At 47.2% G+C, this 27,615-nt stretch overlaps 2 protein-coding genes across 3 annotated transcripts; both read left to right on the plus strand.

Moving 5' to 3' along the window:
- The first annotated feature begins 9,796 nt into the window (after positions 1 to 9,796).
- LOC134394039 (putative testis-specific Y-encoded-like protein 3) lies at positions 9,797 to 15,509 on the plus strand. Its single transcript, XM_063119161.1, has 7 exons — positions 9,797 to 10,616; positions 12,380 to 12,457; positions 12,649 to 12,760; positions 12,849 to 12,994; positions 13,075 to 13,154; positions 13,409 to 13,536; positions 13,809 to 15,509. Exons 1-7 carry the CDS (start codon positions 9,870 to 9,872, stop codon positions 13,919 to 13,921), a joined length of 1,404 nt encoding a protein of 467 aa, XP_062975231.1. The 5' UTR covers positions 9,797 to 9,869; the 3' UTR covers positions 13,922 to 15,509.
- A 3,895-nt stretch (positions 15,510 to 19,404) lies between these two features.
- Positions 19,405 to 26,989, plus strand: HSD17B10 (hydroxysteroid 17-beta dehydrogenase 10). 2 transcript variants are annotated; one of them, XM_063119137.1, is made up of 7 exons: positions 19,435 to 19,468; positions 20,799 to 20,913; positions 21,026 to 21,190; positions 21,299 to 21,463; positions 23,612 to 23,740; positions 25,899 to 26,007; positions 26,596 to 26,989. In XM_063119137.1, the coding sequence occupies exons 3-7, from the start codon at positions 21,029 to 21,031 to the stop codon at positions 26,784 to 26,786; spliced, it is 756 nt and encodes a 251-aa protein (XP_062975207.1). In that variant the 5' UTR covers positions 19,435 to 19,468; positions 20,799 to 20,913; positions 21,026 to 21,028; the 3' UTR covers positions 26,787 to 26,989. The 2 variants fall into 2 exon arrangements, with proteins under 2 accessions (XP_062975206.1, XP_062975207.1); XM_063119136.1 differs by lacking the exon at positions 20,799 to 20,913 and having other exon boundaries at positions 19,405 to 19,468.
- Positions 26,990 to 27,615: the final 626 nt, after the last annotated feature.

A 27,615-nucleotide genomic window follows, 5' to 3' on the forward strand; every position in this document is an offset into this window, starting at 1 on the left:
TTTTTATGTGCAACACAATATTGAAGGCTCTTCTCAAACAGCAACAAGTTTGTCTAGGAGACAGTCCTCCATTTCACAGTAAAACCCTATTCCCTTTAACCCCTTTCCTGATAAAGCGTTCTTTTTGTCTTCTGAACCTTTTGTGTGCAATTCTTTAGCCTCTTCAAAGAATATAAAGCTGCTGCCTTAAACTTTGGACAGGTATTCCAGAAGAAACAAAAAATTGGGTTGGGAAGGATTAAATCCCTTTTCCAAAATTGGGTGCATGACTCTCATTTTTTGAAAACCAAAGGGAGTACAAAATGCAGGAAAGATATTTTATCTTGTAACTGCTTAGCCTACATACATTAGTTTTTCTCTCCACACCAAACCCCTACACATGGCGCCTGGAAACCCTTGAAAATTCCATTTTCAGCAACTGACAGATGGATTTCTACTTCCCCAGTGCTGCTGCTATGGTGATTAATCTGATTTAATTGGCACAGGAAGACCCAACTATAGTTTTGAGCATCTCAGGGGGATCCAGCATTAGGAGATGGTTCCAGGATTCTTGCGTCCTTCAGGACCTTCTTATGTATAGCAGAACATAAATAGATGTCAATTTGAAATGCATGGTTGGCCCTACCATGAGATACGATGAAGCTGCTGCCTCAAGCGGCGGATCTGGGGTGCTGTTTACTACAAAGGGAGAGCCGTCCTGTTTTTTTAGCTTCAAAGGCCTAAGCTCAGTTTGTATGAGCATTGACATTTCTCCTTATTTGCTCCAAAGCGTGGTGGTTTAGATTTTTCTGCAAGAAAAACAACAACAGAGAAGCTGGTGCATATATACTGAGAACAACAATAGCATTAATCAGAGGCTAACTAACTGACCTGGGATAGCAAAATAACAATTGTTTTTGGGAGGATGGAAAGCTAGATAAGCTAGTGCCTATGAGCTCACCAACATACAGTGTGGTGTAGTGGCTAAGGTGTCGGACTGGGAGTTGGGAGATCTGGGTTCTAGTCCCCACTTGGCCATGGAAACCCACTGGGTGACTTTGGGCCAGTCACAGACTCTCAGCCCAACCTACCTCACAGGGTTGTTGTGAGGATAACATGGAGAGGAGGAGGATTATGTATGCCACCTTCGGTTCCTTGGAGGAAAAAAGGTGGGATATAAATGCAATAAATAAATAACATACGTAGTCTTCTCCCTGCAATCCCCTTGGCAGTTTGCAACTAGTTTGTAAATGTTTTTGATGAAGGTGAAGAATGTATTCCACTTTAAAATATTTAATTTAAATGGCACATTTCCTGCCAGTGTGAGCATAGGGGCAAGAACCAGAGTTGAGTTGCTGGTACATTCTGGATATGTTTACCACAAGTGGTGATCACACTGTCGATAAAGTTGTGATCACTGTGAAAAACTTTGTTTTCACCCAGAGAGGATCAATATTCATGGACATTAACATTTTGGGGTTGTTATTTTTTCGAAGTGCAATATTTACAAGTCTCAGTAGCACTGTGGTTAAATTAAAAAAAAAACTCAGCAAGGATGTACCAAAATAACTTTGCAGAATGTAGATTTGAGTGGGGGTATTATTATTATTAATAATAACAACAACAACAACAACAACAACAACAACAATAATAATAATAATAATAATTTATTTGTTACCTGCCTCTCCCTCTGGATCGAGGCAGGGTACAACACAAATAAAAACACCATAAAATACATACAACTAATTCAAACGTTTAAAACCAGTGCATCATTAAAAGCAGCACACCATTAAAAAAGGCATCTTAAAATTCAACTGGGTAGGCCTGCCGGAAGAGATCAGTCTTTATGTCTTTCTTAAATTCAGGAAGACTGTTAAGTTGACGAATTTCTCCCAGCAAGCCATTCCACAAACTGGAATGAAACTATTGAAAAGGAGTGCTCAATATTTTAGGCAAGTGGGCCACAAATCCAAATTATGGTGGTCCACTCTAGGCTCCAATACAACACATATGCAGTAGCCCCACAAGTTTTGGGCCTGGGAGCAGGCAGCTGTGCCATGTTTGAAGAGTCAGGCAGAAATGGAGATCTGACTTCATGCCATAAACTCAGCCTACAAACCTTCCTGCTCCTATCTAGGCGTGCCATAAAACTCGTGTGCCAGTGCACCCACCCATGGGTGGGTCACCTGGGTTTCAAAAAACAACATTGGCACCACTGAATTCCTTCAGTAACTCTGTAGGAAAAGCTCTCTGTATACTGCTGTGCTACTCCTTTCCTTGCCCCAAAATTTAGCTTAAAAGGCCAAAATTGTTCTATGTCAGTTTCTGTGAGGAAATTAGATGCTAACCAGGTATGGGGTTTGTTATTGTAGGTGTATTTAACAGTCATGTTAGACAAAGTTTTTCATCAGACGTAATGGAGCAGTTCTTAGCCAGACAGCCATTATTTTCAGTTCTTCCATAGACTGTGGACTAATCCTAAAAATAATAGCTTTTAAAACATTTAGTTTGAAATGACTAAAAATATTGCTCATTGAAAATGTCACCTATGTAAAAAGCGATCATCTAATCTCATTTGTAGCTGGAAAGGTCAGAAAGAGATTTTCTAGTTGAAATAATATTTAGCATTTATAGAGAGCCTTTTGAGTGTTCCAAACACTTCACATATGATGTTCCTAATTGCTTGGGAAGAATAGCATAATATCTGAGGGCTGTGTGAGACGCAGAAGGGGAGGCTAAATTCAGTCAACATCCCTGGTTTTTCTTCTCCTTGTTCTCTGCAGCATAATACCCCACCCAGAATCAACCCCAGAGGAAATAGTTTCCATCTTCTTCTCTGCAGCACAGCACCAACAGGTACACTCACTTCAAAGTTTCACTATTAAATTCAGATCTGCTTCCAGATCCTGGACTCACATTGCCACCTTGTGGAGTCGGTTGCCACAGGACCTTCCCTTCTGTCATCCTCTGCTCCACTTGTAAGGCAGTAGTAACAAACCCTCGAGAGCCATTCTACACAAACAAGCCTTCCAGCCGATGTCATACAGACACTCGTATGGAAAAATCATTATTTTTTGATGTGTTAAGGGTATTTCCAGTTTCCTCAGAAGTTGCCTTACTGTACTACTTACATTTTTATTTATAGGCTCAAGTAAAACCAACTTTGGCTAAAAGAGGTAAAGGCTTATTATTCCAAAATGCACACAATCAAGACAACTTACTTTGTTCTTCTTTGGCATGGTGCCTCATCATGTTATATTGAGCTGCTTTGTACTGAGCTAGACCACTGGTCCATCTATCTACCTCAATTGGTAGTGGCTTCCCAAGTTTTCAGACAAAAATGTTTCCTGAGGATTTCTGCTACTGAACATCCTTTTCACTGAGATGATGGGAGATTAAATCATAGAATCATAGAATAGCAGAGTTGGAAGGGGCCTACAAGGCCATCGAGTCCAACCCCCTTCTCAATGCAGCAATCCACCCTAAAGTATCCCTGACAGATGGCTGTCCAGCTGCCTCTTGAAGGCCTCTAGTATGGGAGAGCCCACAACCTCCCTAGGTAACTGATTCCACCGTCGCACTGCTCTAACAGTCAGGAAGTTTTTCCTGATGTCCAGCTGGAATCTGGCTTCCTTTAACTTGAGCCCGTTATTCCGTGTCCTGCACTCTAGAGGATCGAGAAGAGATCCTGGCCCTCCTCTATGGGACAACCTTTTAAGTATTTGAAGAGTGCTCTCATGTCTCCCCTCAATCTTCTCTTCTCCAGGCTAAACATGCCCAGTTCTTTCAGTCTCTCTTCATAGGGCTTTGTTTCCAGACTCCTGATCATCCTGGTTGCCCTCCTCTGAACACGCTCCAGCTTGTCGGTGTCCTTCTTGAATTGTGGAGCCCAGAACTGGACGCAATACTCTAGATGAGGCCTAACCAGGGCCGAATAGAGAGGAACCAGTACCTCACATGATTTGGAAGCTATACTTCTATTAATGCAGCCCAAAATAGCATTGGCCTTTCTTGAAGCCATATCGCACTGTTGGCTCATATTCAGCTTGCAGTCTACAACAATTCCAAGATCCTTCTCATTTGTAGTATTGCTGAGCCAAGTATCCCCCATCTTGTAACTGTGCCTTTGGTTTCTATTTCCTAAATGTAGAACTTGGCATTTATCCCTATTAAATTTCATCCTGTTGTTTTCAGCCCAGCACTCCAGCCTATCAAGATCACTTTGAAGTTTGTTTCTGTCTTCCAGGGTATTAGCTATCCCACCCAATTTTGTGTCATCTGCAAATTTGATCAGCGTTCCCTGCACCTCCTCGTCCAAATCATTAATAAAAATGTTGAAGAGCACTGGGCACGTGCTCTCTCAATACTCTATGGAACACCCTTTTCATTTATTTTATCAACTCTCTTAATCATGTTCCTGTTTTAGAATGAGATCCTGTTTAAGATACAGACCTGGCACAGCAGATGCCAACCAATTTGGTATGCCACAAGTCAATAGTGTAAGATGGTGCAATTCTAGTGTACAGCTGCATCATGCCTTGATTCTAGTCTACATGAGAGAAAACAGCAATGCAGTGTTGGAGAACCGGTTCAAGCCTAGGTTTACAGCAGGCCTATAGGCCCTCTTACTCCTGTCCTGGTGCGCTACAAATTCCTGCTGTCTTTTGTCACTGGTAGGCTTCATGCTGTAGGTTGGCCATCCATGCTTTATACTGAGCCAGACTAAGGTCCATTTAATTTAACTTGACAATGGCTCTCCCAGATCCTACACAGAGGTGTTTACCAGCTATGATACCAGTGAACTTCTTGCTGGAGATGATAAAAAATGAAACCAGGGCCTTGTATGTATGGTATCGCTCACCCCTGAAGAAATGTCTCAGCTGAGGAGTGCTTAGACCATACTTTTTGTTGCAGGTAGAAACCATTATTTCCTTTCTTTTTCTCTCTCTTTTTGTTAGCCACGTCTGCTCCGTTTCATTTTCAACTATGAGAAAAATTTCAGAATCACGCATTCAGCTAGGGTTTCTGTATTTCCTTTCTTATTACCTGTGGCTGAATTTACATGTGTAAAACATAACCAAGGGGGGAAACACGAAAGGCATAGCTGCATGGCAAAAATTACAATTGCACCCTTTCCTTTTAATCTCATATTATTAAAAACACACCATGAGACTATTGGAAGTTGAATTAGGATTATTTATATACTGCCACAATGCATGTCATTTTACAAAGTATGATAGGACAACTGCGTGTCCCAAGGGGCTCACAATCCATTTATGAACACAAAGGAAGCAACAGAAGAAGGAGAAGGAAATTAAGGTGGGATAAACAGCAGAAGAATATGCAATTATTCTATATACATACTTTGCAACATGGAAATGTCATGCTATACCATCGGCCTCCCTCTGCTTTCAGAAGGCATGTGTGGAAGAATTTGTACATGCTCCTCTTCCCCCTTACCTGTTTAGGAAATCCACCATACAGAGCTCCTTTCCAAAACACAGAGTTGAACAGTACTCTGAGAAATCCATCATAGCTTGCCTGATTATGACCTGTGTGGTTCTATGAAGATGGTACAAAATTATGGTGTGGAGAATGTGGATGGGCGACATTTTTCTCCCTCTTCATTACTAGAACCCAGAGTCATGCCATAATAATAATAATAATAATAATAAGAAGAAGAAGAAGAAGAAGAAGAAGAAGAAGAAGAAGAAGAAGAAGAAGAAGAAGAAGTTTCTTACCCGCCTCTCCCTTTGGATCGAGGCAGGGAACAACATTAGCACGGGAATCAACACCTTTTAAAAATTCTTGATTTTACATTGATCTGGATAGGCCTGCCGGAAAAGGCTAGTCTTTAAAGCTGCCTTAAAATCAGACAGAGAGTTAATTGCCATGAAGCTGATTGGTGGAAGATTCAAGACAGATAAAAGGACTTCACACAGCATATAGTTAAACTATGGAATTCACTACCACAAGATGTGATGATGGCTTTAAAAGGAGTGTGGATAAATTCCTGGAAAAGACTATCAATGGCTACCAGCCCTGATGGCTATGTGCTACTTTCAATTTCAGAGGCAGTGAGCCTATATACAGCACTTGCTAGGGAAGATGGGTGGGAAGGTGCTGTTGCACCCATGTCCTGCTTGTGGGTTCCTGATTGGCCATTGTGTGAACAGAGGGCTGGACTAGATGGACCCTTGGTGCATGGCTCTTATGGTAGAGGGAGAAACAAGATGGACAAATGCAAGACATGGTGCACATTCCACCATGAAGTTCACCTGTTCAAAGCTCAATTGAACTATGCAAGAGTTCCCCATGTCACTGGGGGAAGGAGGCAGAGTGCCACTTGGGTTTTTTTTTACATCGGGCACCAAAATGTCCAGAATAATGACCACTCCCCTTCTAAACTGGATTGTCTGTGTGGATTATCATTGCCACTACATACAGATACATGCAAAGAGTGGCAATCCCAGCCTTTGCCAAAGTGAGAGCAAGAACTAATCAGCAATAAATGACCACTATGTTCAATGGGACACTCTCTAGTAAGTGATCATAAGACTGCAGCTGTGGCCTATGCACCAGCGATCTTTACTATTTTTTAAGCAGGGGCCACTTTGGCTTCAGGCACCATCATTGAGACTGCTTGGGTGCCTTTCCTGGGCAATGGGAAGGAGTCTCTCCTCTTACTCCCCCACTCAGTCAAGTGGTCCTGCTGTGTACTGGGCTTGGGTGGAGGCCTTTCCCAACACCACAGCTAATTGGCTGATTGCTCCTGCATTCCTCCCCCACCAGCCACCCTGAAGATGACAAGTGTCAGGTCTCCTGACTTCCTACCCCTGAAGTCTAGTCTGGTAGCCCAGATCACAGGAGCCAAATGACTGCAAAAGCAGCCTCTGCTGAGTGAGAAGGTACTGCAAAAAGAATAAGAGAGGTGGAGTACAGCATTTGATGCTCTTGGGCCTTGCAGTGAAGAACAATTCTACTTGCTTAGCTAGTAGCAAGCCAAACTGAATAGTTGCCAGGGCTCCTTAGATTCAGGAGACAGTATAGAAACAAGTTAGAATTGCTGGTTTAGGGAAGAACCCAATAGCAGAGGACATCACCTGGTAGAGCAAATGGCAAAAAACACTCATGCCAAGGACAAAACAGCAGGCTGCATGGTATCTTGCCGTTTCAAGCAATGGGCAGCAATAACCCTGGGGAACTAACAAGCTATAACACCTACCCACATTGCTCACCTAGTATCTGGCACATGGGAGGTATACTACTCTTGACCTTGGAGGCTCTAATAATAATAACAATAATAATAATAATAATACTAATAATACTAATAATAATAATAATAATAATTTCTTACCCACCTCTCCCTTTGGATCAAGGCGGGGAACAACATTAGCATGGGAATCAACACCTTTTAAAAATTCTTGATTTTACATTAATCTGGGTAGGCCTGCCGGAAAAGGCTAGTCTTCAAAGCTGCCTTAAAATCACAGAGAGAGTTAATATTACGAATCTCCTTCGGCAGGCCGTTCCATAATCCAGGGGCAACAGAAGAAAAGGTCCTCTGGGAAACTGATGTCAGCCTAGTATTTGCTGACTGAAGTAAGTTCTCCCCAGAGGAACTGAGTGTGCCGGGCGGACTGTACGGGAGAAGGCGATCCCGCAGGTAACCTGGACCCAAACCATGTAGGGCTTTAAAGGTGATGACCAACACTTTGTACTTTGCCCGGAAACTAATCGGCAGCCAGTGGAGTGATTTTAATGTTGGGGTAATGTGCTCACCCCTAGATGTACTGGTGACCAACCTGGCTGCCCTATTTTGAACTAGTTGAAGTTTCTGAACTAGGTACAAATGTAGCCCTATGTACGGCGCATTGCAGAAGTCGAGCCTTGAGGTTACCAGCACGTGCACAACCATCTTTAGGTCGTCTGACTCTAAGGGGCGCAGCCTGTCCAGTCAATACACGAAGCCAGGTAAAAGGCTGACCCTTTTACAACAAATGGTTAGTTGGCATGTTTAAACCATGGTTATGTAGCCACCACGATTAGGAATGGTTCAGACAACACGCTAACCCATAATGTTTAGCTCAAAATGCTTAACCACCAATAGCATGTCTTCTGAACAGGGTCATTGTAACTAACAGTACAACCTTATGCATATGTACTCAGCCACAAGACGCACGGAGTTCAATAGAACTTACTCCAAGGTAAGTAAGTGCAGGATTGCACCCAAATAGATGGATTTGCTTAATACCCCTTTAAAGCAGGCTAATTCGGGATCCATCAGTAACAATAACAGCGTCAGCTAAGGATAGTGCGTCTCCTCTGAATGAATGCTTGGAGGCAGTAATGGGCTGGATGAGGAAAAACAAACTGAAGCTGAATCCAGACAAAACAGAGGTGCTTCCTGTCAAGGGCTCTGACCTAGGTTTGGAGGTGTGTCACCCAGTTCTGGTTGGGGCTACACTCCCCCTGAAAGACTGTGTTCGCAGTTTGGGGGTGCTCCTGGATCCGTCACTCCAAATGACAGCCCAGATAGATGCGACGGCCAGGAGTGCCTACTATCAGCTTCGGCTGATACGCCAGCTGCGCCCCTTCTTCGAGTCAGAAGACCTAAAGACAGTAGTGCACGCGCTGGTAACCTCAAGGCTTGACTTCTGCAATGCGCTCTACATAGGGCTACCATTGTACCTAGTTCGGAAACTTCAACTAGTTCAAAATATGGCGGCCAGGTTGGTCACTGGTACATCTAGGGGTGAGCACATTACAGCAACATTAAAGTCACTCCACTGGCTGCCAATTAGTTTCCGGGCAAAGTACAAAGTGTTGGTTATCACCTTTAAAGCCCTAAATGGTTTGGGTCCAGGTTACCTGCGGGGTCGCCTTCTCCCATACAGCCCGCCCCGCACACTCAGGTCCTCTGGGGTGAACTTACTTCAGTCAGCTAAAACTAGGCTGACATCAGTTTCCCAGAGGACCTTTTCTTCTGTCGCCCCCAGATTGTGGAACGGCCTGCCGGAGGAGATTCGTAAAATTCACTCTGTGTGTGATTTTAAGGCAGCTTTGAAGACTAGCCTTTTCCAGCAGGCCTGTCCAGATCAATGTAAAATCATGAATTTTTAAGATGTATTGATTCCTGTTCTAATGTTGTTCCCTGCCTCGATCTAAAGGGAGAGGCGGGTAAGAAATAAATTTTTATTAGTAGTAGTAGTAGTAGTACATCTCCTAGCAGCTATTTCCTCAAGCTAATGACGCATTGTCATGTGAAGTTATTTCTTTCATCATCTGCCCCAAATCGCCCGCGCAGGCCTCGCTCTACCCATTCGCCCCACTTCCTCGTTGGCCACTCGCCTCTCATAGCGCATGCGCCACAGGGCAGGAAGGGCGGACCGCGCCCGAATGCTCCTGCTGCGCATGCGTCTCTTTATTAGTCTCCCCAGAGGCGCCCGAGAGTTGTTGCTTCTTCTCCGGCCGACGCGACCGAAGCAAGGTCTGTAGAAAAGAAGCAACCCGGGCAAAGAGGTGGGGGCGAAGCCGTTGACCTATCAGCGTTTGCCTCCCCCCACGTGGGATAAGGGGAAGGCGGGATCTTCTCGTGGATTGCCTGCCAGGGCTAGCCAATCCGCCGTGGCGTCGTCCACGTGAGGGAGGAAGCGTCTCCACCATTGGTCCGACCGCGATCGCCAGCGGCCAATCAGGGGAAGCTGCGCAGGATTCTCGCGCTTTGGCAGTTAGAGGAGTCTGTTCCCCTCGCGCCCTTCCCCCCATCCTCAGCCTCCCCGCCCCTCCCCCTACTTCGAAATCGACGGTTGGGCTCGCGGATTCTCAACCCCCTCCCCCTCCCCCTCTCCCGATTTTGATCTGTCGGTGAGGCCGCAGTTGGACGTACCATGAGCGGGGACGGTGGGGATCGGGACCCACCATCCCCGCCCTCTAAGCAACGGCGCCTAGACCCGGCTTGCCAGTTGCAGAAGGAAACCGAGGCTGCCCAAGCTCTGGCTGACATGACGGCTTGGGGCGGCGGGAGCCTTGAAACCGCCCTCCGGCAGGCAGCGCGAGAAGCCCCTCAGAAGGGGGGCCTGGAAACCGGCGACCAGCAGGCGGCGCGCGCAACTGAGCGGAGCGCTCCGGCGAAGGGCGGCCGCGCAGGGGGAGACACAGAGGAGGCGCCAGGCAGCGGCGCGGGGGGCCTGGAAACCGACAACGGGGCGCAGAGGGGCCTGGAAACCGCCGCCAGCGGGGCGAAGGGCGGCCTCGACGCTACTTGCGGGGCCGATGAGGCCGGGGACGGCCGGGAGAGCAGGAGGAAGAGGAAGGAGGCCCGGGAGAAGCGGAGGGCGGTCGAGGCGGCAGCCAAGGCAGCGGAGGATGAGTGCTCCATCATCTCGGTGGGGGAGGACGACGACGACGAGGACGAGGACGACGAGGAAGAGGACGGCGGAAGGCCGCAGCCGCCTCGCAAAACCGAGCAGTACTTGGAAGCCCTGGAGGCGGTGCAGCTGGAACTGGAGGCTGTGAACCAGCAGGCCAGCCGCACCTTCGCCCAGCTCAAGGCCAAGTTCGGCCACATGCGACGGCCGCACCTGGAGCGGCGCAACCTCATCATCCAGAACATCCCTGGCTTCTGGGTCACCGCTGTATCCTGCCACGGCGCCCCGCCAGCTGTTCTTGACAGCTCTCAGGGGAGGAAGCAGTTTAGTTAGTTAGTTAGTTAGTTAAGGATTTTTATGCCGCCCTTCAGCCCAAAAAGGCTCTCAGGGCGGCTTACGAAAGTCTTTCTTGACAGTCCCTGCCCACAGGCTTACAATCTAAAAGACATGGCACAAAAGGAAAGGGGATTGGGAGGGAGGAGGAGGAGGGAAAGGAAAGCAAATTCAGGCACTGCAATCTTAGTTGCAAAGTTCAGCAGTTATAGTTGACAGCAGGAGGGAGGGGGCTCTCAGCTGGAGCTGGACCCAGGCATGATGGAGAGGTGCCTGGCTGCTGCTTCCTCCCTCACTGATGGCCTCTCCAGAGACAGTTGGTAGCAGGAGGGAGGGGGCTCTCAGCTGGAGCTGGACCCAGGCACGATGGAGAGGTGCCTGGCTGCTGCTTCCTCCCTCTCTGGTGGCCTCTCCAGAGACAGTTGGTAGCAGGAGGGAGGGGGCTCTCAGCTGGAGCTGGACCCAGGCACGGTGGAGAGGTGCCTGGCTGCTGCTTCCTCCCTCTCTGGTGGCCTCTCCAGAGACAGTTGGTAGCAGGAGGGAGGGGGCTCTCAGCTGGAGCTGGACCCAGGCATGATGGAGAGGTGCCTGGCTGCTGCTTCCTCCCTCACTGATGGCCTCTCCAGAGACAGTTGGTAGCAGGAGGGAGGGGGCTCTCAGCTGGAGCTGGACCCAGGCATGGTGGAGAGGTGCCTGGCTGCTGCTTCCTCCCTCACTGATGGCCTCTCCAGAGACAGTTGGTAGCAGGAGGGAGGGGGCTCTCAGCTGGAGCTGGACCCAGGCACGGTGGAGAGGTGCCTGGCTGCTGCTTCCTCCCCCACTGGTGGCCTCTGCAGAGACAGTTGACAGCAGGAGGGAGGGTCCATCTCCAAAAAAAACCAAAAACTGAGAGGGTGGGGTTGTGTCACAAAGATCATAGGAACATTTGGAGTTGTCTTGTGGTTGAGTAGGGCCAGTGCGGTCTACTCTGACTGTAAGCCACTCTGGGAGCCTTTTTTTGGCGGAGGAACGTCATTTTCAAATGCATCAAATAAATAAATAAGGTCTTAGACGCATGGATTAAAACCCAGCCCTACTACCTGAGACTTTTTTTAAAAAAAAAAATGGCATCGTCTGGGATTGCGCCCCGGAAGTTTCTGCATGCAAAGCGTATGCTGTCCAATGTGGCATGCCTCCTCCCCCAGAGGGTGCTGGGCAATGAGGGGTGGGTTATAAATCACACTGTGTTTTGGATTTTTTTAAAAATTAGGGGTTGTTTATACTGAAAATAGGAACCACAGAGTGTTTCCTTTTCTTCCTGTTGGTTTATGATGGGCGCTACTGGCCAGCAAGAGACAAACTTCTTCCAAAGTCCTAAAGGGCAATTTTCCCTTGAGAATTTGTAGTTGTTACTTCCTACCAAGGCAGAAGGTTGTGAGGAATGTCACCCTTCTTTATTAAATAATCCATTAGATGATGAATTCAAGGAAATATTGGTTAGACTTGTTGAGTGGAGTTTGTGTTCTTGATATTGCAAGACTCTCAGGGAAAACAAGCCCAGAAGCTTAGAGAGTTCTCTCTTTATGCTGGACAGTGCTTTTAGCTGAGGCATATAGGCTGTCTCTAGTGCTTTTGTTTCCTTAAATTTGTATCCCATCCTTCCTTCAAATATGTAGGCAGCATATGTAAAATTTCTTTCCTTGACGCTAGCTTTGCAGTTTCTCAACCATCCCCAGCTTTCGGCCATGATCAATGACCGGGATGAGGACACCCTGAGCTACATGACCAATCTGCAAGTAAATACAGCAAGAGTAGTGCGTAGGGGCTAGGATGGATAACATTAACATTCCCAAGTTATGAAGGGAAGTAATCTAACTGTAGTCTGGCGTTGTGGGCTTTTTCTGTTTGAAGGACCCTGCCTTGAGTCAGGGTGGTGATTATCAGTTCCCTGCTAATCTTGTGATTCTGACATTCTTTGATGTGCTAGGTTGAGGATTTCACCCATGCAAAGTCAGGCTGCAAGATCAAGTTCTACTTCAACAGCAACCCCTACTTCCAGAATGAAGTAATTGTGAAGGAGTTCCAGTGTGGTTCTTCTGGTACGCAATGGGAGCCAACATTTTAGGGAAGCAAAGTCCGGGTATGATGTGCACCTTCTCATACCTCCTGTGTGTCTGTCCTTTCCAGGAAGGCTGGTATCCCACTCTACACCTATCCGCTGGTGGCGTGGTCTGGACCCTCTGGCACATGGCCGAAAGAACATTGAGATGGGCCGCAGCTTCTTCAGCTGGTTCTGTGATCACAGCTTCCCAGCAGGAGACCGCATTGCTGAGGTGGGAGTTATACTCTGTCCTAAATTGCTCCTTGTATCTATTCTTCCCTACCCCTCATACTCTTTTCTGCCTTCTCATAGATAATTAAAGAGGATCTCTGGCCCAATCCGCTGCAGTACTACCTGATGGGGGAAGGTGGAGAAAATGGTGAAGACGACAGGTGAAAATATTGTCCCTTGGTTCATCGTTGCACTGGGTCTGTTAAAATATGGGGAGGAGTTGGTATGAATATTTTGAGCAAGAATCTCAACCTGCCATTGTGTGTGCGCATATGGATTGTGTAAAGGCTTGTGGCAGCAGGAGCGCTGTATAAAATCCTAAAGGGATGTGGCTCATGAAGAGACAGTTTTGTGACATCCAACAGAAATGATGGATAAAGGGTGACACATTCCCTTTCCTTTGCTGTGTGTTTAGTGAGACAGAGAATGGTGATGACTTTGTGGTGATTGTGGATGATGACGGTGAAGAGGAAGAGGAGGAGGAGGAGGAAGAAGAAGAGGTGGCAGATGTGCATGAGATCATGGATGAGGAGGGCAGGAAAGGTAAGTGGTGGTGGAATGCAGATGTCCTCAATAAAAAGTTGGGCACCAAAAGAGGAATGGTAGTAGAGGAATTGGTCGGGATCTGGTAAGTTGGGACTGAAGGGACATGTGATTTTGCAGGAACACGTCTTTAAGTAAGTATGGTAGGTCAAGGGGCTGGAAGTGGGACTGAGGGACAATGTATCAGAGATATGTGAGCAAGGAAGGTTTAGTTCTGGCTAGGAAGTCGGGGTCTGAGAGGCATCCTGACATATCCTCCTTTGCTGACACAGGTGAAGCTGTGGAAGAGGTCCTGAGTGGCCAAGAAGATGACGTTGCTGATCCCAAGTCCTCCCTCTGTGAGGAGCCAGATGGGAGGGATTCTGATGTGGAAGAAGACGGCTAGATCATTATGGAAGGACAGTGTGTCTGGTTGGACTTTCCCATGGTGACCTAAGTGGCACTTTGACTCTGACCAATTGCACTTGGACATGGCAGGAGATAGTGGGAGGCTTCAGGAGCAGTCACATTGGTTATTTTGGACCTTTATTTATTGCAGCGACTGCATTTCCCTCCCTGCCCTTGGGGGTGGGTGGGTGGGTGTCACCACACACCAGCACCCCCCTTCATCGTCTGATGCTTAGCATCTCTTCCTACCTGCCTGTGCGGGGGCTATATGCGTACTTGCCCTGTCCCCTGGTGGCTACTCAGGGTACTGCCTGCCCAGTGGCCTTTTCAAAATAGCTCAGGGTCCCCTTCAGCATTATTAAGTTGCTGATTTTCGCACCTTCCCTGCACTATTGCCTATGAGGATTCTACTCACCTTGTAGATACATCAGCTTTAGAATGCCTGCTAGAGGTCAGTTAGTGCCTCCTGCAGACAAAACATAGTCCCAGCCATGCTTTTTCCTTGTCAAAAGAGTCAGACCCAACCATTTTGGGACTCTTCCATTGCCAGCACCCTGCCAATTCTAAATGGGTTTAAAATAGTCCCTGCTGATCCGGTTGGTGGCCTCGCACCTGTTGGCTTAGTTGAAGCAATAATAGCTCTCTCGTTGCACAGTATTCTGCTTGGGGTTGTTGTGTGAGGAAATGAGTCACTGGCTAAGAGAAGGGCTGAGGCACTCTACCCTTATTCTCAGTGCTTTCTCCAATGCTCCAGAACATGATGGTGGTGGCAAAATCTTCCTTGCAACAGCATGGCACTGGATGTGATTTTCACACACCCAAACTAATCTATGTATAAAATGCATACAACTTCCTAGCACTGTTTCTAAAGCATCATACCCAGTTGGACCCCTTCCCTATCCCCTGGACCCCTTCCCTATCCCCTGCACCCCATAGAGGCTGTTCTATGCAATGCTACTGATATTTGTAGAAAGGCAACTGTTTTCCTTGGCTGCATTTTTTGTATATTTCGTAACAGGACTTTGTACGTTTTTTTTACTACAAAAAAAAGCACTTAATATACAGAGAGCTTTCCAACTTGGTGTGTTGCTCCTTTACTTTTGGAGGTCTAGAAACAGAGCTGTTCATATTCTGTGTTCAGAAAACATTGTGTAAATCATCAGGATATGCAAATAGACAGGCTCCATCTATATGCTTTGTTTTGTATTGTATACTGGAGTTCTTTGCATGTTTTCGTTTTGGAAAAGAGTAGAATGGGGCAGGAGGAGAGCGAGGAATGCTATTGTAGAGATACAAGATGGAGTGGTAGGTTGTTCAGTGTGTCTATCCACATTGTTTTTAGAAGCCACCCCTGGAGAACCCACACACTTCCCAGAATTAAAATGGATGTGGGGATTTGGTGTAAGAGTTTTACAAGAAAATCTGCCGGTATGTAATGTAGTGCTCTTTTATTCTTCAAACTCTTATGCTAACTCCACAAACTGCTTTTTGAATATGGAATTTACAGAGTAGTTTGGGGGTTCTGTGGTGACAGCTTCTGAACACCAAATAGTAATAATAATTAATAATAAAATAAATAAACACACCAGGAGTGCATGAAGTGTGTAAGTGAATCCCTTTGCACTGCAGCTGAAAGTTCCACCTCCCAAACACTGGCACCATATGTAGACTTATCCCCGCAGCCTGAAGCCAAGATCCTCAGAAATCCAAACTTTAGATTTCAAACTATGTGTGGGATTGCAGACTAGCTGCACCCCGAGCTGTTAAAGCCAACAGATTGTGTAATAGCATTTTATTGTTTTAAAGAGTGTACATTGACAGGAGCAAAACAGTATGTCATATTCACTACAAAACGTTGGCAACATTTCTACTGCTCATGGGAAAAGGCTTGGATTCAGATATATTTCTAAGGAACATGGAGCTTGCCACCAGCCCCACCACTGTGTCTGAAAAATCAGGTTGCTCTGGGGGCTAGGAAAATTTACCAACTCCTCTGGTTCACAACTGCCACTTCTCCAGTTCAGGCCTAGCAACTATCATGCATGACTTTGTAACCTTGAGGTTTGTTTCCTGGAATAAAATCTATATGGTGTGGTCAGTAAAGGCTGCAACTTGTGCAAACATTGGCTTAACTTGGAAGCCAATTTTTAGCCATCAGGGCGGCTTGATTTCTTGCTCCACAGAAGTAAAGGAGATGTGTCCCTTTGTACCTGCTGCTAAGACAAGAGGTGTTAGAAAGGACAAGAGGTAGATGGTGCGCATGCATACCTGTGACAACCTTTCCCCTTTGACCTGCAATATTGATGCTACATTCTAGTACAAACTGCAACCTGAAGCTATTTTAAAAGAAGCACTCCTTTGCTCCCCGTTTTGACAGTTGCTATTAAAGCCATATTACTCCTGTGACAAAGAATATTAGAGGCTTTCCCTGCTCTCCAGAATTAAATTTATAATCTTCACTGATGACTTCATTTATGGTCCCGTTGCATGGGATACGCATCATAGCTATGACTTAAGGGCGGTTACCTTGCAGGAGTACAAGGGGATGCTTTTAAACGTCTTTTGATACTTTGGCGGCCTTTTTAACGTTGTATTATACTAATTAAGTTCAACCAAGTGATCCTACATAATAAAACTTGAGCATTTTCTGCAGACATCACAAGACTTTGGCCCTGGCCATTCACATTTCTACTAAGGAGAATGAACATGGTGAGGCCTTATTCTTTTGTAACAGCTATGCTTGCACCAAGCACCTAGTTTAATATTAAACTGCAAATCTTAAATTAAATCGGGATGCTTCAAGTTCCAGTCTTTCACTCCCTGCATATACAAAATGGAGGAAGTGAACAGTCAGTAAAGAAATGGCAAAAAAAAAATAGGACCAGGCAATGCGAAGCAAAACAAAGTGAGAAAGAGTGCTGGTGCCTGATCTCTCAATGAGCATCCTAAGAGTAGTTTTACACATTACATAGTAGTAAGTCTGGGTTTGCTACCAATTAGGGTGACCATATGAAAAGGAGGACAGGGCTCCTGTATCTTTAACAGTTACATAGAAAAGGGAATTTCAGCAGGTGGCATTTGTATATATGGAGAACCGGGTGAAATTCCCTCTTCATCACAACAGTTAAAGTGCAGGAACTATACTAGAGTGACCAGATTAAAAAGAGGGCAGCTTTAACTGCTGTGATGAAGAGGAAATTTCACCAGGTTCTCCATATATACAAATGACACCTGCAGAAATTCCCTTTTCAATACAACAGTTAAAGATACAGGAGCCCTGTCCTCCTTTTCATAGGGTCACCCTACTACCAATTGGATACTTGACAGGGAGCTATCACTAATCCTGGCTCTCTGACAAGAGTATTACATACCTGTGCTTGCAAACATGTATTCACATGCCACAAACTCGGTGTACACCTAATGTGAGAAGTGATTCCACCTTAGATCTCCACAAGCTGAGAATGGTGCCAGAAGGGCATGTCCCCCAGCCCATATCTTTTCATTAGCCATAAACTCACCTGGGTTTTATTATTCCAGAGGAAAAACGTAGGGAGGATATTCTCTCTTACAAGCCCTCATTTACCTTCATATGGCCTGAATAAAGCCTTTATTTATTAATTTATTTATTTATCTATCATTCACTTATTACATTTTTATACCGCCCAATAGCCGAAGCTGTCTGGGCGGTTCACAAAAATTAAAACAATAACAACCAACAGGTTAAAAGCACAAATACAAAATACAGTATAAAAAGCACAACCAGGATAAAACCACGCAGCAAAATTGGTATAAGATATACAGAGTTAAAACAGTAAGATTTAAATTTAAGTTAGAATTAAGTGTTAAAATACTGAGAGAATTAAAAGGCCTTCAGCTGGCGACGAAAGGAGTACAGTGTAGGCGCCAGGCGGACCTCTCTGGGGAGCTCATTCCACAGCCAGGGTGCCACAGCGGAGAAGGCCCTTTAATCCTCCCTTTTTCCATCCCCATCAATACAGCAGCCACTGAAGACACTCACCGGCCGTTGACTTTCTGTTTCCACTCCAGAAAACAGAAGTAGAGCCCGTCTCTCTCTCTCCCTCTCTCATAAATCACCCTGCCTCGAACTCCTTCAAAGCTACGATTCTACCCATTGCAATTAAACTTAACTGAGCACCGTTGTGTCGGCTTCCTTGCAAGTAATCTTGCCCGGGACGGCGCTGCATGTTCCCTATTCACGGCTGTAAACTTCTGCACTTTGGGGACATATCTTGCGTGTCAGCAAAGCTGCCTTGGGGCACATTATTATTATTATTATTATTATTATTATTATTATTATTATTATTATTTAGAATATTTATATACCGCTCCCCATTGAAAAATTTCAGAGTGGTGTACAAGGTAAAATGAAAGTAAAAACAGAATAAAACAGTTGAAACAAAATGTAAAAAGAAACAAAAATCAGAAATCCAAGGCTGCATGTTAAAGAAAGGCTTCTTGGAATAAAGATGTTTTCGGGAGGTGCCGAAAGGAGTACAAGGTTGGCGCCTGCCTGACCTCCAGAGGCAGGGTGTTCCACAGGAGGGGCACCACCACGCTGAAGGCTCTTCCCCTGGTGGATTCCAATCGGAGGATGGATCTAGGTGGAACCACCAGGAGCAGGCCCTCGGATGACCTCAGTGACCAGGCAGGTTGGTAAGGGAGAAGGCGCTCTCTCAGGAAAGTCTTAACCTGGCGCCGGAAAGATAGCAGCGTTGGTGCCAGGCGAGCCTCATCAGGGAGATCGTTCCACAGTCTGGGGGCCACCACCGAAAAGGCCCTGTCCCTCGTTGCCACATTCCGAGCCTCTCTCGGAGTAGGCACCCGGAGGAGGACCTTAGATGTTGAACGTAGCGAGAGAGGCGTTCTGTCAGGTATTGTGGTCCCAAGCCGTGTAAGGCTTTATAGGTCAAAACCAGCACCTTGAATTGGGCTCGGAAACATACAGGCAGGCAGCGCAAGCGGACCAGAGCAGGTGTTATACGGTCGAACCTTCTGGTTCCCGAAATCAATCTGGCCGCTGCATTTTGCACGAGCTGCAGCTTCCGAACCGTCTTCAAAGGCAGCCCTACGTAGAGCGCATTGCAGTAATCTAACTTGGAGGTTACCAGAGCATGGACCACTGAAGCCAGGTTATCCCTGTCTAGATAGGGGCGTAAAACCTGGGGCCTTCAACCTGGCCAGGTAGCGAATAGGCAGCCAGTGCAGCTCCCTCAGCAGAGGAGTGACATGCTGGAAAGGGGCAGCTCCAGACAGCAGCCCAGCTGCAGCATTCTGCACCAGCTCCAGCTTCAAGGGCAGCCCCACAGAGACAGCATTGCAGTAATCCAATCGAGAGTTACCCAGGCGCACGCCAGTGGGGTTTCCTTCCGAGTAAGCCCTACGCCCTCTGGGCTGCGGACGACAACGAACTACCCGCCTCTTGCCCTACTTCCGCCCTCCTGAGGAAGGAGGCGGGGCTTGCTTGGAGGGGCGGCCCTTTGGGAGCGACATGGCGGCGGCGGCGGCGGCATTGAGGAGCGTGAAGGTAACAACCCAAAGGCAGCAGCCGTCGCCCTACGGGGCCCGGGAGGGGACAGAAACGTGGGTTTGCGGCGCGAGCTCGTTCCCTCTCCGCCGCTGGGAAGCAGAGGCTGGGTGAAACCACCAGCATGGCCAAACAGGGGGGGAGACACCCGGTCCCTGGGAGAGACCAATGTTCTTTCAGCGGGGGGGGGGGAGGAAGAGGGCTAGAGAGATACCACCCTCCCTTCTCCTATGAGGCCTTTTCTTTTTTTGCAGGAAAAACGCCTTTCACAGCTACATGGCTGGCAGTAAGGCAACAAGTGCAGCGTTTCCCTAACATAGGGTGACCCTATGAAAAGGAGGACAGGGCTCCTGTATCTTTAACAGTTGCATAGAAAAGGGAATTTCAGAAGGTGCCATTTGTATATATGGGGAACCTGGTGAAATTCCCTCTTCATCATTTCAGTTAAAGGTGCAGGAGCTATACTAGAGTGACCATTTTAAAAGAGGAAAGTGCACCTGCAGCTTTAACTGTTGTGATGAAGAGGAAATTTCACCAGGTTCTCCATATATACAAATGACACCTGCAGAAATTCCCTTTTCTATACAACTGTTAAAGGTACAGGAGCATTGTCCTCCTTTTCATAGGGTCACCCTACCTAACACAGATACAATTGTAGGAGAAAGCTGCACCTGTTGCATTTGTGCCTGTCATGCAGTCATTTGACGTGCAGGAGCCTTGTCGGGGGTAGGGTGGGGGACAAAGATAGAGGCCTTCAAGAGGCAGCTGGACAACCATCTGTCAGGGATGCTTTAGGGTGGATTCCTGCATTGAGCAGGGGGTTGGACTAGATGGCCTTGTAGGCCCCTTCCAACTCTGCGATTCTGTGATAATAGGGTTGTGAATGATATGCTCCATCTCCAAAACCAAGTAAAACTCCTGTGCCTCAAACAGCTGCTTGGCAGGCAAGTTCCCCACAATTGCATCTGCCTTGTGGGGGAGTACAGTGACCATATGGAAAGGAGGACAGGGCTCCTGTATCTTTAACAGTTGTATTGAAAAGGGGATTTCTGCAGGTGTCATTTGTATATATGGAGAACCTGGTGAAATTTCCTCTTCATCACAACAGTTAAAGCTACAGGTGCCCTGCCCTCTGTTAAATCTGGTCACTCTGGTATAGCTCCTGCACTTTAACTGCTGTGATGAAGAGGGAATTTCACTAGTTTCTCCATATATACAAATGACACCTGCTGAAATTCCCTTTTTTATGCAACTTAAAGATACAGGAGCCTTGTCCTCCTTTTCATATGGTCACCCTAGAAAGCCACTTGTATTTCTGCTTGTCATGCAGCTGTTTTGAGGCGCAGGAGCCCTGTCAGAAAACAAGATGGCAACCTTATTTCTCTTGGGAAGTACTGGCGTACTTTCCAAGTGAAGGGAATCCTTGGAGGCACCAGCGTATATCCGTGAGTGTCGCCTGAAAGGCATTTGTGGCTTCAGAACCTCTCTGTGGGTCTTCTGTATTTACACGGTGATTTCCCCCCCTCATTTTCTTTATCCCCACCTCCTGTCCCTAAGGGAATGGTCGGCCTGGTGACCGGTGGTGCTTCAGGGCTGGGCCGGGCCACGGCAGAGCGACTGGTGCAACAGGGAGGCAGCGCCGTGCTGGTGGATCTGCCAAAGTCTGATGGTGCAGCTGTGGCCAAGACGCTGGGGGAGAGATGCATCTTTGCTCCTGCTGATGTAAGGATCTTTTGGAAGGAGAATTTGAGAGTTTGGGTTGGCCTCAGCTCCGGCTGGAAAGCAAGACGTAAGGGCTGAGCTGAGTCAATCTCTTCTCTCCTTGCCCAGGTAACGTCGGAGTCAGATGTGAAGGCTGCCCTGGCTCTGGCACGGGAGAAGTTTGGGCGTGTGGATGTGGCAGTGAACTGTGCTGGGATCGCAGTGGCCGTCAAAACCTATAACATGAAGAAAGACCTTCCTCACAGCTTGGAGGACTTCCAGAGAGTTATCAATGTGAGTCGGATGTGAGAAGAGCAACCTAGTCCATCCCGGTTCTCTTGTTTGTCAAAATCTGCTCTTGTTTCAAGCATTTCAATAACCCTGCTTGCCTAACAGGGAAGCAGCAGAAAACAGAAAAATATTTAGCAGATCAGGGGGACCTGCAACAGAATTCTGCAGTGTGAGGTGCTCCTGTCCCGGGTTCCGGCCAGCCATAGTGTTTTTCAGGATGCTCCATTCTATTTCTGTTCCTCAAACATTTTCGAGGATGGGGGTTAGAGGATGGAACAGTTAGTTAGCATTCTGCGGCCACTGGGCACGTTCAGTCCACATTGGGCTTTTCTATTTTTTCCCCCTCTACATTTTCATTTTTGTACTTCTCCAAATGTTCCCCCAAGCCTGCTAAGAACTCCCTGTTGTGCATAGGTAGTGCAGATTTGGTTACATAAGCAGCAGTACTTACAGAATTAATGTGTTGTTAGGATAGATGAAGAGGATTCAGAATGTGGAGGTGGCAGTGTTTCTAGGCCTGCAGTTTAGTTCTAGTAGTAGTAGTAGTAGTAGTAGTAGTAGTAGTAGTAGTATCCCGCCTTTTGCCCAATGCTGGGCCTCAAGGCGGCCTTACAAAGTTTAAAATATACATGGGGGGGGAGGGAAACAAAACCATAAACAATTAAAAAATACACAACAAAATTATAAGACATTAACATAGATGGAGGTCTGGATTATTCTCCAAAGGCCTGCTGGAACAAAAAAGTTTTAGCCTGCTTCGGAAAGCCCATCAAGGAGGGAGCCAGCCTAGCTTCCCCGGGAAGAGAGTTCCAGAGCACCGGAGCAGCCACCGAGAAGGCCCTCTCCCATGTTCCCACCAAGCGTGCCTGTGAAGAAGGTGGGACTGAAAGAAGGGCCTCTCCAGAAGATCTCAAAGCACGGGCAGGCTCATAAGGGAGAATACGTTCTTTCAAATAACCTGGACCCGAACCATATAGAGCTTTATAGGTCATAACCGTCACTTTGAATTGTGCCCGGAAACAGACTGGAAGCCAGTGGAGCTGTTTTAACAGAGGAGTTGTCTGCTCCCTGTAACCAGCCCCGGTCAACAATCTGGCTGCAGCTCTTTGAACCAGCTGGAGTTTCCGAACACTCTTCAAAGGCAGCCCCACGTAGAGCGCGTTACAGTAATCCAGTCGGGATGTAACTAAGGCATGTGTCACCGTGGCCAGGTCTGACATCTCAAGGAACGGGCGCAGCTGGCGCACTAGCTTTAACTGTGTAAATGAACTCCTGGCCACCGCCGAAACCTGGGCATCCAGGCTCAGGGCTGAATCCAGAAGTACACCCCAGCTGCGGACCTGCGTCTTCAGGGGGAGTGCAACCTCATCCAACACAAGCTGAATCCCTGTTCCCTGATCTACCTTTCGACTGACCAGGAGCACCTCTGTCTAATGTGCCGCTCTGACCATGTCACTCCACTTCTGAAATCTCTTCATTGGCTTCCAATTCACTCCAGAATCCAATATAAACTTCTCCTGTTGACCTTCAAAGCTTTTCACGGTCTAGCTCCTGCCTATCTCTCCTCTCTCATCTCACACTATCGCCCCGCTCGTGCTCTCCGCTCCTCTGATGCCATGCTTCTCGCCTGCCCAAGGGCCTCTACTTCCCTTACTCGGCTTCGTCCTTTTTCTTCTGCTGCCCCTTACGCCTGGAAAGCTCTTCCAGAACACTTGAGAACTACAAACTCAATCACAGCTTTTAAAACTCAGCTAAAAACTTTTCTTTTCCCTATAGCTTTTAAATATTGAGTTTGTTCTGACCCTATACTGGCAGCTTCACCCCACCCGGTGCCTGTTTACACTTCCCTGTGCCTGTTTGCATTCTCTTTCCCTCCTTATTGTTTACTACAACTTTATTAAATTGTAAGCCTATGCAGCAGGGTCTTGCTATTTACTGTGTAATCTGTACAGCACCATGTACATTGATGGTGCTATATAAATAAATAAATAAATAAATAAATAATAATAATAATAATAATAATTGTGTTCTAATAGTTCTAATGTGTGCTGGTGGAGTGATGTCGTATTGTCTGGTCTTACGGGTTTGCGGGGGGGGCGAAGCAAGCATGGCTTTTGGGCCCATACAATTTAATATGTCTGTGTTCCTCAGGTGAATATTGCTGGGACATTTAATGTAATTCGTCTGACTGCAGGCGAGATGGGGCGAAATGAGCCCGACTTGGATGGACACAGAGGGGTGATCATCAACACTGCTAGTGTGGCTGCGTTTGAGGGGCAGGTGAGTCCCAAGTATCCTCTGCCAGCTAGCCTACTTAGCAGCAACTAGGTCCTACCTTAAAGTGAAAGCCCAGGTGTTTCGGTCTGTGGCAATAATCGTAAAAACTGCAGCAGTGTTAAGGTCTGGGTATGGCAGCAAGCAACGGTCTGCACCCGAAGGTGCAGCAGTAAGGAGAACCTGTGCACAGCATCCGTAGAGCAGTTAAGGGTCAGAGTTGCCATACTGTGCCCTTAATGCCCTGAAGGTCTGCGGGGTGATGTCCGGCGAGGTGATGTTTGCCCTGTCCTGGACGGGGTTGCACTCCCCCTAAAGGACCGGGTCTGTAGTTTGGGGGTGCTCTTGGATCCAGAACTGTCACTTGAGGCACAGGTGAACTCAGTGGCAAAGAGCACCTTTTATCAGCTCAGGCTGATATACCAGCTGCGCCCTTATCTGGACAGAGATAGCTTAGCTACAGTTATCCATGCTCTGATAACCTCTCGTTTGGATTACTGCAATGCGTTATATGTGGGGCTGCCTTTGAAAACGGTCCGGAAGCTTCAGCTGGTGCAAAACAGGGCACCACGTTTACTAACAGGGACTGGCCGACGAGATCACATTACGCCAGTCCTTTTCCAGCTTCATTGGCTGCCAGTCCAGGCCCGGGCCCGATTCAAAGTGCTGGTATTAACATTTAAAGCCCTAAACGGCTTGGGGCCAGGTTATCTGAAGGAACGCCTCCTCCCATATGCACCTGCCCGGACCCTAAGGTCATCCTCAGGGGTCCTTCTCCGTGAGCCCCTGCCCAAGGAAGTGAGGCAGGTGGCTACCAGGAGGAGGGCCTTCTCTGCTGTGGCACCCAGGCTGTGGAATGAGCTCCCTAAGGAGGTTCGCTTGGCACCTACATTAGATGCTTTTAGATGCCAAGTGAAGACCTTTTTATTCTCCCAACATTTTAACAATCTATAAATACATTTTAACATGGTGTTTTAAATTTGTAATTTTGCATTGCTGCTGTTTTTATCTGGTTGAGCTTTTATATTGTATTTTATATTATGGTTTTATATTGTTTTATACTTTGAATGGTTTTAATTTTTGTGAACCGCCCAGAGAGCTCCGGCTATTGGGCGGTATAGAAATGTAATAAATAAATAAATTACAAACAAACACTTTTCTTACTGAAGCGTTGATGACTTGGAGATGAAAGTGTGAACTGAAGCTTTTACATTCAGGGTTTGATCTGCAGTGGCTCATTCAACACCTGTCGGTCATCATTTGAGGGTAAAGTGATGGCCATGCAACGTGTGACCCTCCCGGTCCTTAGTATTACAATTGAAAAGTTGCTCTAATAGACCTGGAAGCATGTTTACTCAGAAGCAGTTCCACTAAGCTCAACAAGACTTACTCCCAGTTGGTTGTATATTGGATTGCGGTCTTAAGGTGCAAGCCTATGCAGGTTCAGACAGAAAAAAAGTTGTCCATCTCCCAGCAATCCCCAGCCAGCATGGGTAGACAGGACTAGCCCAAGACATTTTGCTTGCCCTAAATGCCTGCACCTTGTAATTTCGCAATATGTGCCCCAGCTTTTGCAATAATACTCAAGGGATTCCTGAATGTGTGGCAGCAGGGGAGTAATCTTCTCATAGTTTTTTTTATTATTATTATTGGCTTTAGGGTCACATTAGACTTTGTGTTGGGAGAAGCCTGGACACCGAAAGCTGAACTAATCCAAGGGAAGCCAACCTCCCTCTTAGAGGCAGCCTGTAGTTTACCGAACATCTGGCCAGGTGCAGAGAGATCCCTGTGGGTCTGGCTATGGCACAGGAGCAGGCTTGCATTCCTACCTGCTCCTACCAAGGGATGAGGCGGAGGTGTGGGGCTGCATACGTTCTTCAGTGTGAACTAAAGTATCACCATCTCATGTTTTGGACTTATTTATAAGTCCCAGAGATGCTGGCCAGCACTAAAGTACCCTTTTTGGACTCCCAGTGGCTGGTTCCTCTCGCTACTTTGTGCCCCTTGCCCCCAAATTCAGCAGCTTTCTCACAGTGTTACTTGGCATTCACACTGTAACTTTCCATGTAGTTCAGATAACGCTTCTTAGTTATGACTGTAGTAAGAATGGGCATTTTGCTCTGTTATCTTTAGGGAACTAAACTATTCATTGTTTACTCTGCAGGTTGGCCAGGCTGCCTATTCAGCTTCCAAAGGCGGCATTGTGGCAATGACGCTGCCCATTGCCCGGGATCTCGCCCCTATGGGGATCAGAGTTGTTACCATTGCACCAGGTACCAATCCTGTCTTGAGTTTGGGCACTGGCAGAGAAGGCCAGAATGTGCGAAAGGTGAACAGGGCTGGAGTGGCAGAGGATTAATGGCTGACGGGGCCGGGCTGGGGCTGCACTAACCGTTCCCCCTAAAATCCTGTTACCAGAGCCATGCAAATTCTGTAACCTGCATATAGTATGCAAGTTAAAGGAATCTGTGCAGTGTTGCTTTTTGTATAACCTATTTTGCTACTCTGAATGTTTAGTTCTATTTCACTAGTCCCAGGTGTGGGAAATGAGCGCTACAGAGCATTGAGGCTTCTCAGGGCCCACAACCTCTAGGAATCTTATTCAGGCACCTCTGTCATAGCCCAGGTTTCAGTAGGCACTGACTATGCGCTTTCAAGCCTGTATTTGCAGCCACGAGCCCTTGAAACTCTTCTTAAAACGTGGAAGCGAAGATTCTTAGGAAGTTGAACTCTGCACCTAATCACGCCTTCTGCGCTCCAAGAATTGCGACATACACCCAGCCTTGCTTAATCGGTCTTACCGAAGAGTGTAGAAGGAACTGGCAGCAGCTCTGAGTGTCTTTTTTTTTTTTTTCCCCCAGGCCTGTTTGCAACACCTCTGCTGGCCTCGCTTCCTGAGAAAGTGCAGACGTTCCTGGCGCGACAGGTGCCCTTTCCAAGTCGCCTTGGTGCTCCCGGGGAGTATGCCCATTTGGTGCAGTGCATCGTGGAGAATCCCATGCTCAATGGCGAGGTGCTCCGGCTTGACGGGGCTATCCGAATGCAGCCCTGAGCTGTCTCCCTGGCCTAGGAGAGCAAGAGGGCTTGGCCTCCCCATTATTATCCAGGGGGTGTTTATTCCTACTGGACTATAATCATAGTACTTTGAACCTGCTGGTGGTTCCAACTGCCTATGCCAAGGTCCCTTCATTGGGATCTGGGCCAGCAATGCAAATGATTAACATCTGGACCTTAATAAATGAATGCTTACTGTTTGCCATAGGAGTCCTCTCTTCCAGCACTAGAGGGGCAATCTAGAAACCCCTGCCCGCTAGACTTCTCACCCCCTATTAAATCCTCCTCCAAATGTTCACTGCAATTCAGGAGTCCTCCCTCTCATTCGCTTTCAGATACAAAGACAGCTGCCTTGGCATTTGGTGTCTTCCTAGAACTGTAATTCACGGGTGGGGAGGCTGAATGACCCCCACGCAGCCCTCCACAGCCAGATGACGCCAGGGCCACACTCCCTGATGGCATTTGATTCTTGGCCGACATGCCGGGTGGATGATCCACTAGGTGCGTTGGCTGGGGCCCCAAGCCGTCTCCCATAGGGTGGAGGAGGTGGGGCAGGTGAAGTCAAGCCAGCCACCTGCCTCCTTTGCAGGCTGCTCACCATCCCGACCTGCAGAGGGAGCCCAAGCCTCTGCAGGCCGGAGGTTCCCCACCCCTGCTGTAAACTGAACCTCAGTTTGTATCTTTCACTTCCCCCATTACGAGGATTCAGTGCATAGTGCACCAAAAGAGTTTCACTGGATTTCATGGAAAGCCAAAGCTTCTTCGATTAAATTGTGCAAATGAAATGCACAATTTAGCAATGTATTCCTAATGCTTCCAAATGCTTT

Source organism: Elgaria multicarinata, chromosome 3 (genome assembly GCF_023053635.1).
Source record: "Elgaria multicarinata webbii isolate HBS135686 ecotype San Diego chromosome 3, rElgMul1.1.pri, whole genome shotgun sequence".
NCBI lineage: Eukaryota > Metazoa > Chordata > Lepidosauria > Squamata > Anguidae > Elgaria > Elgaria multicarinata.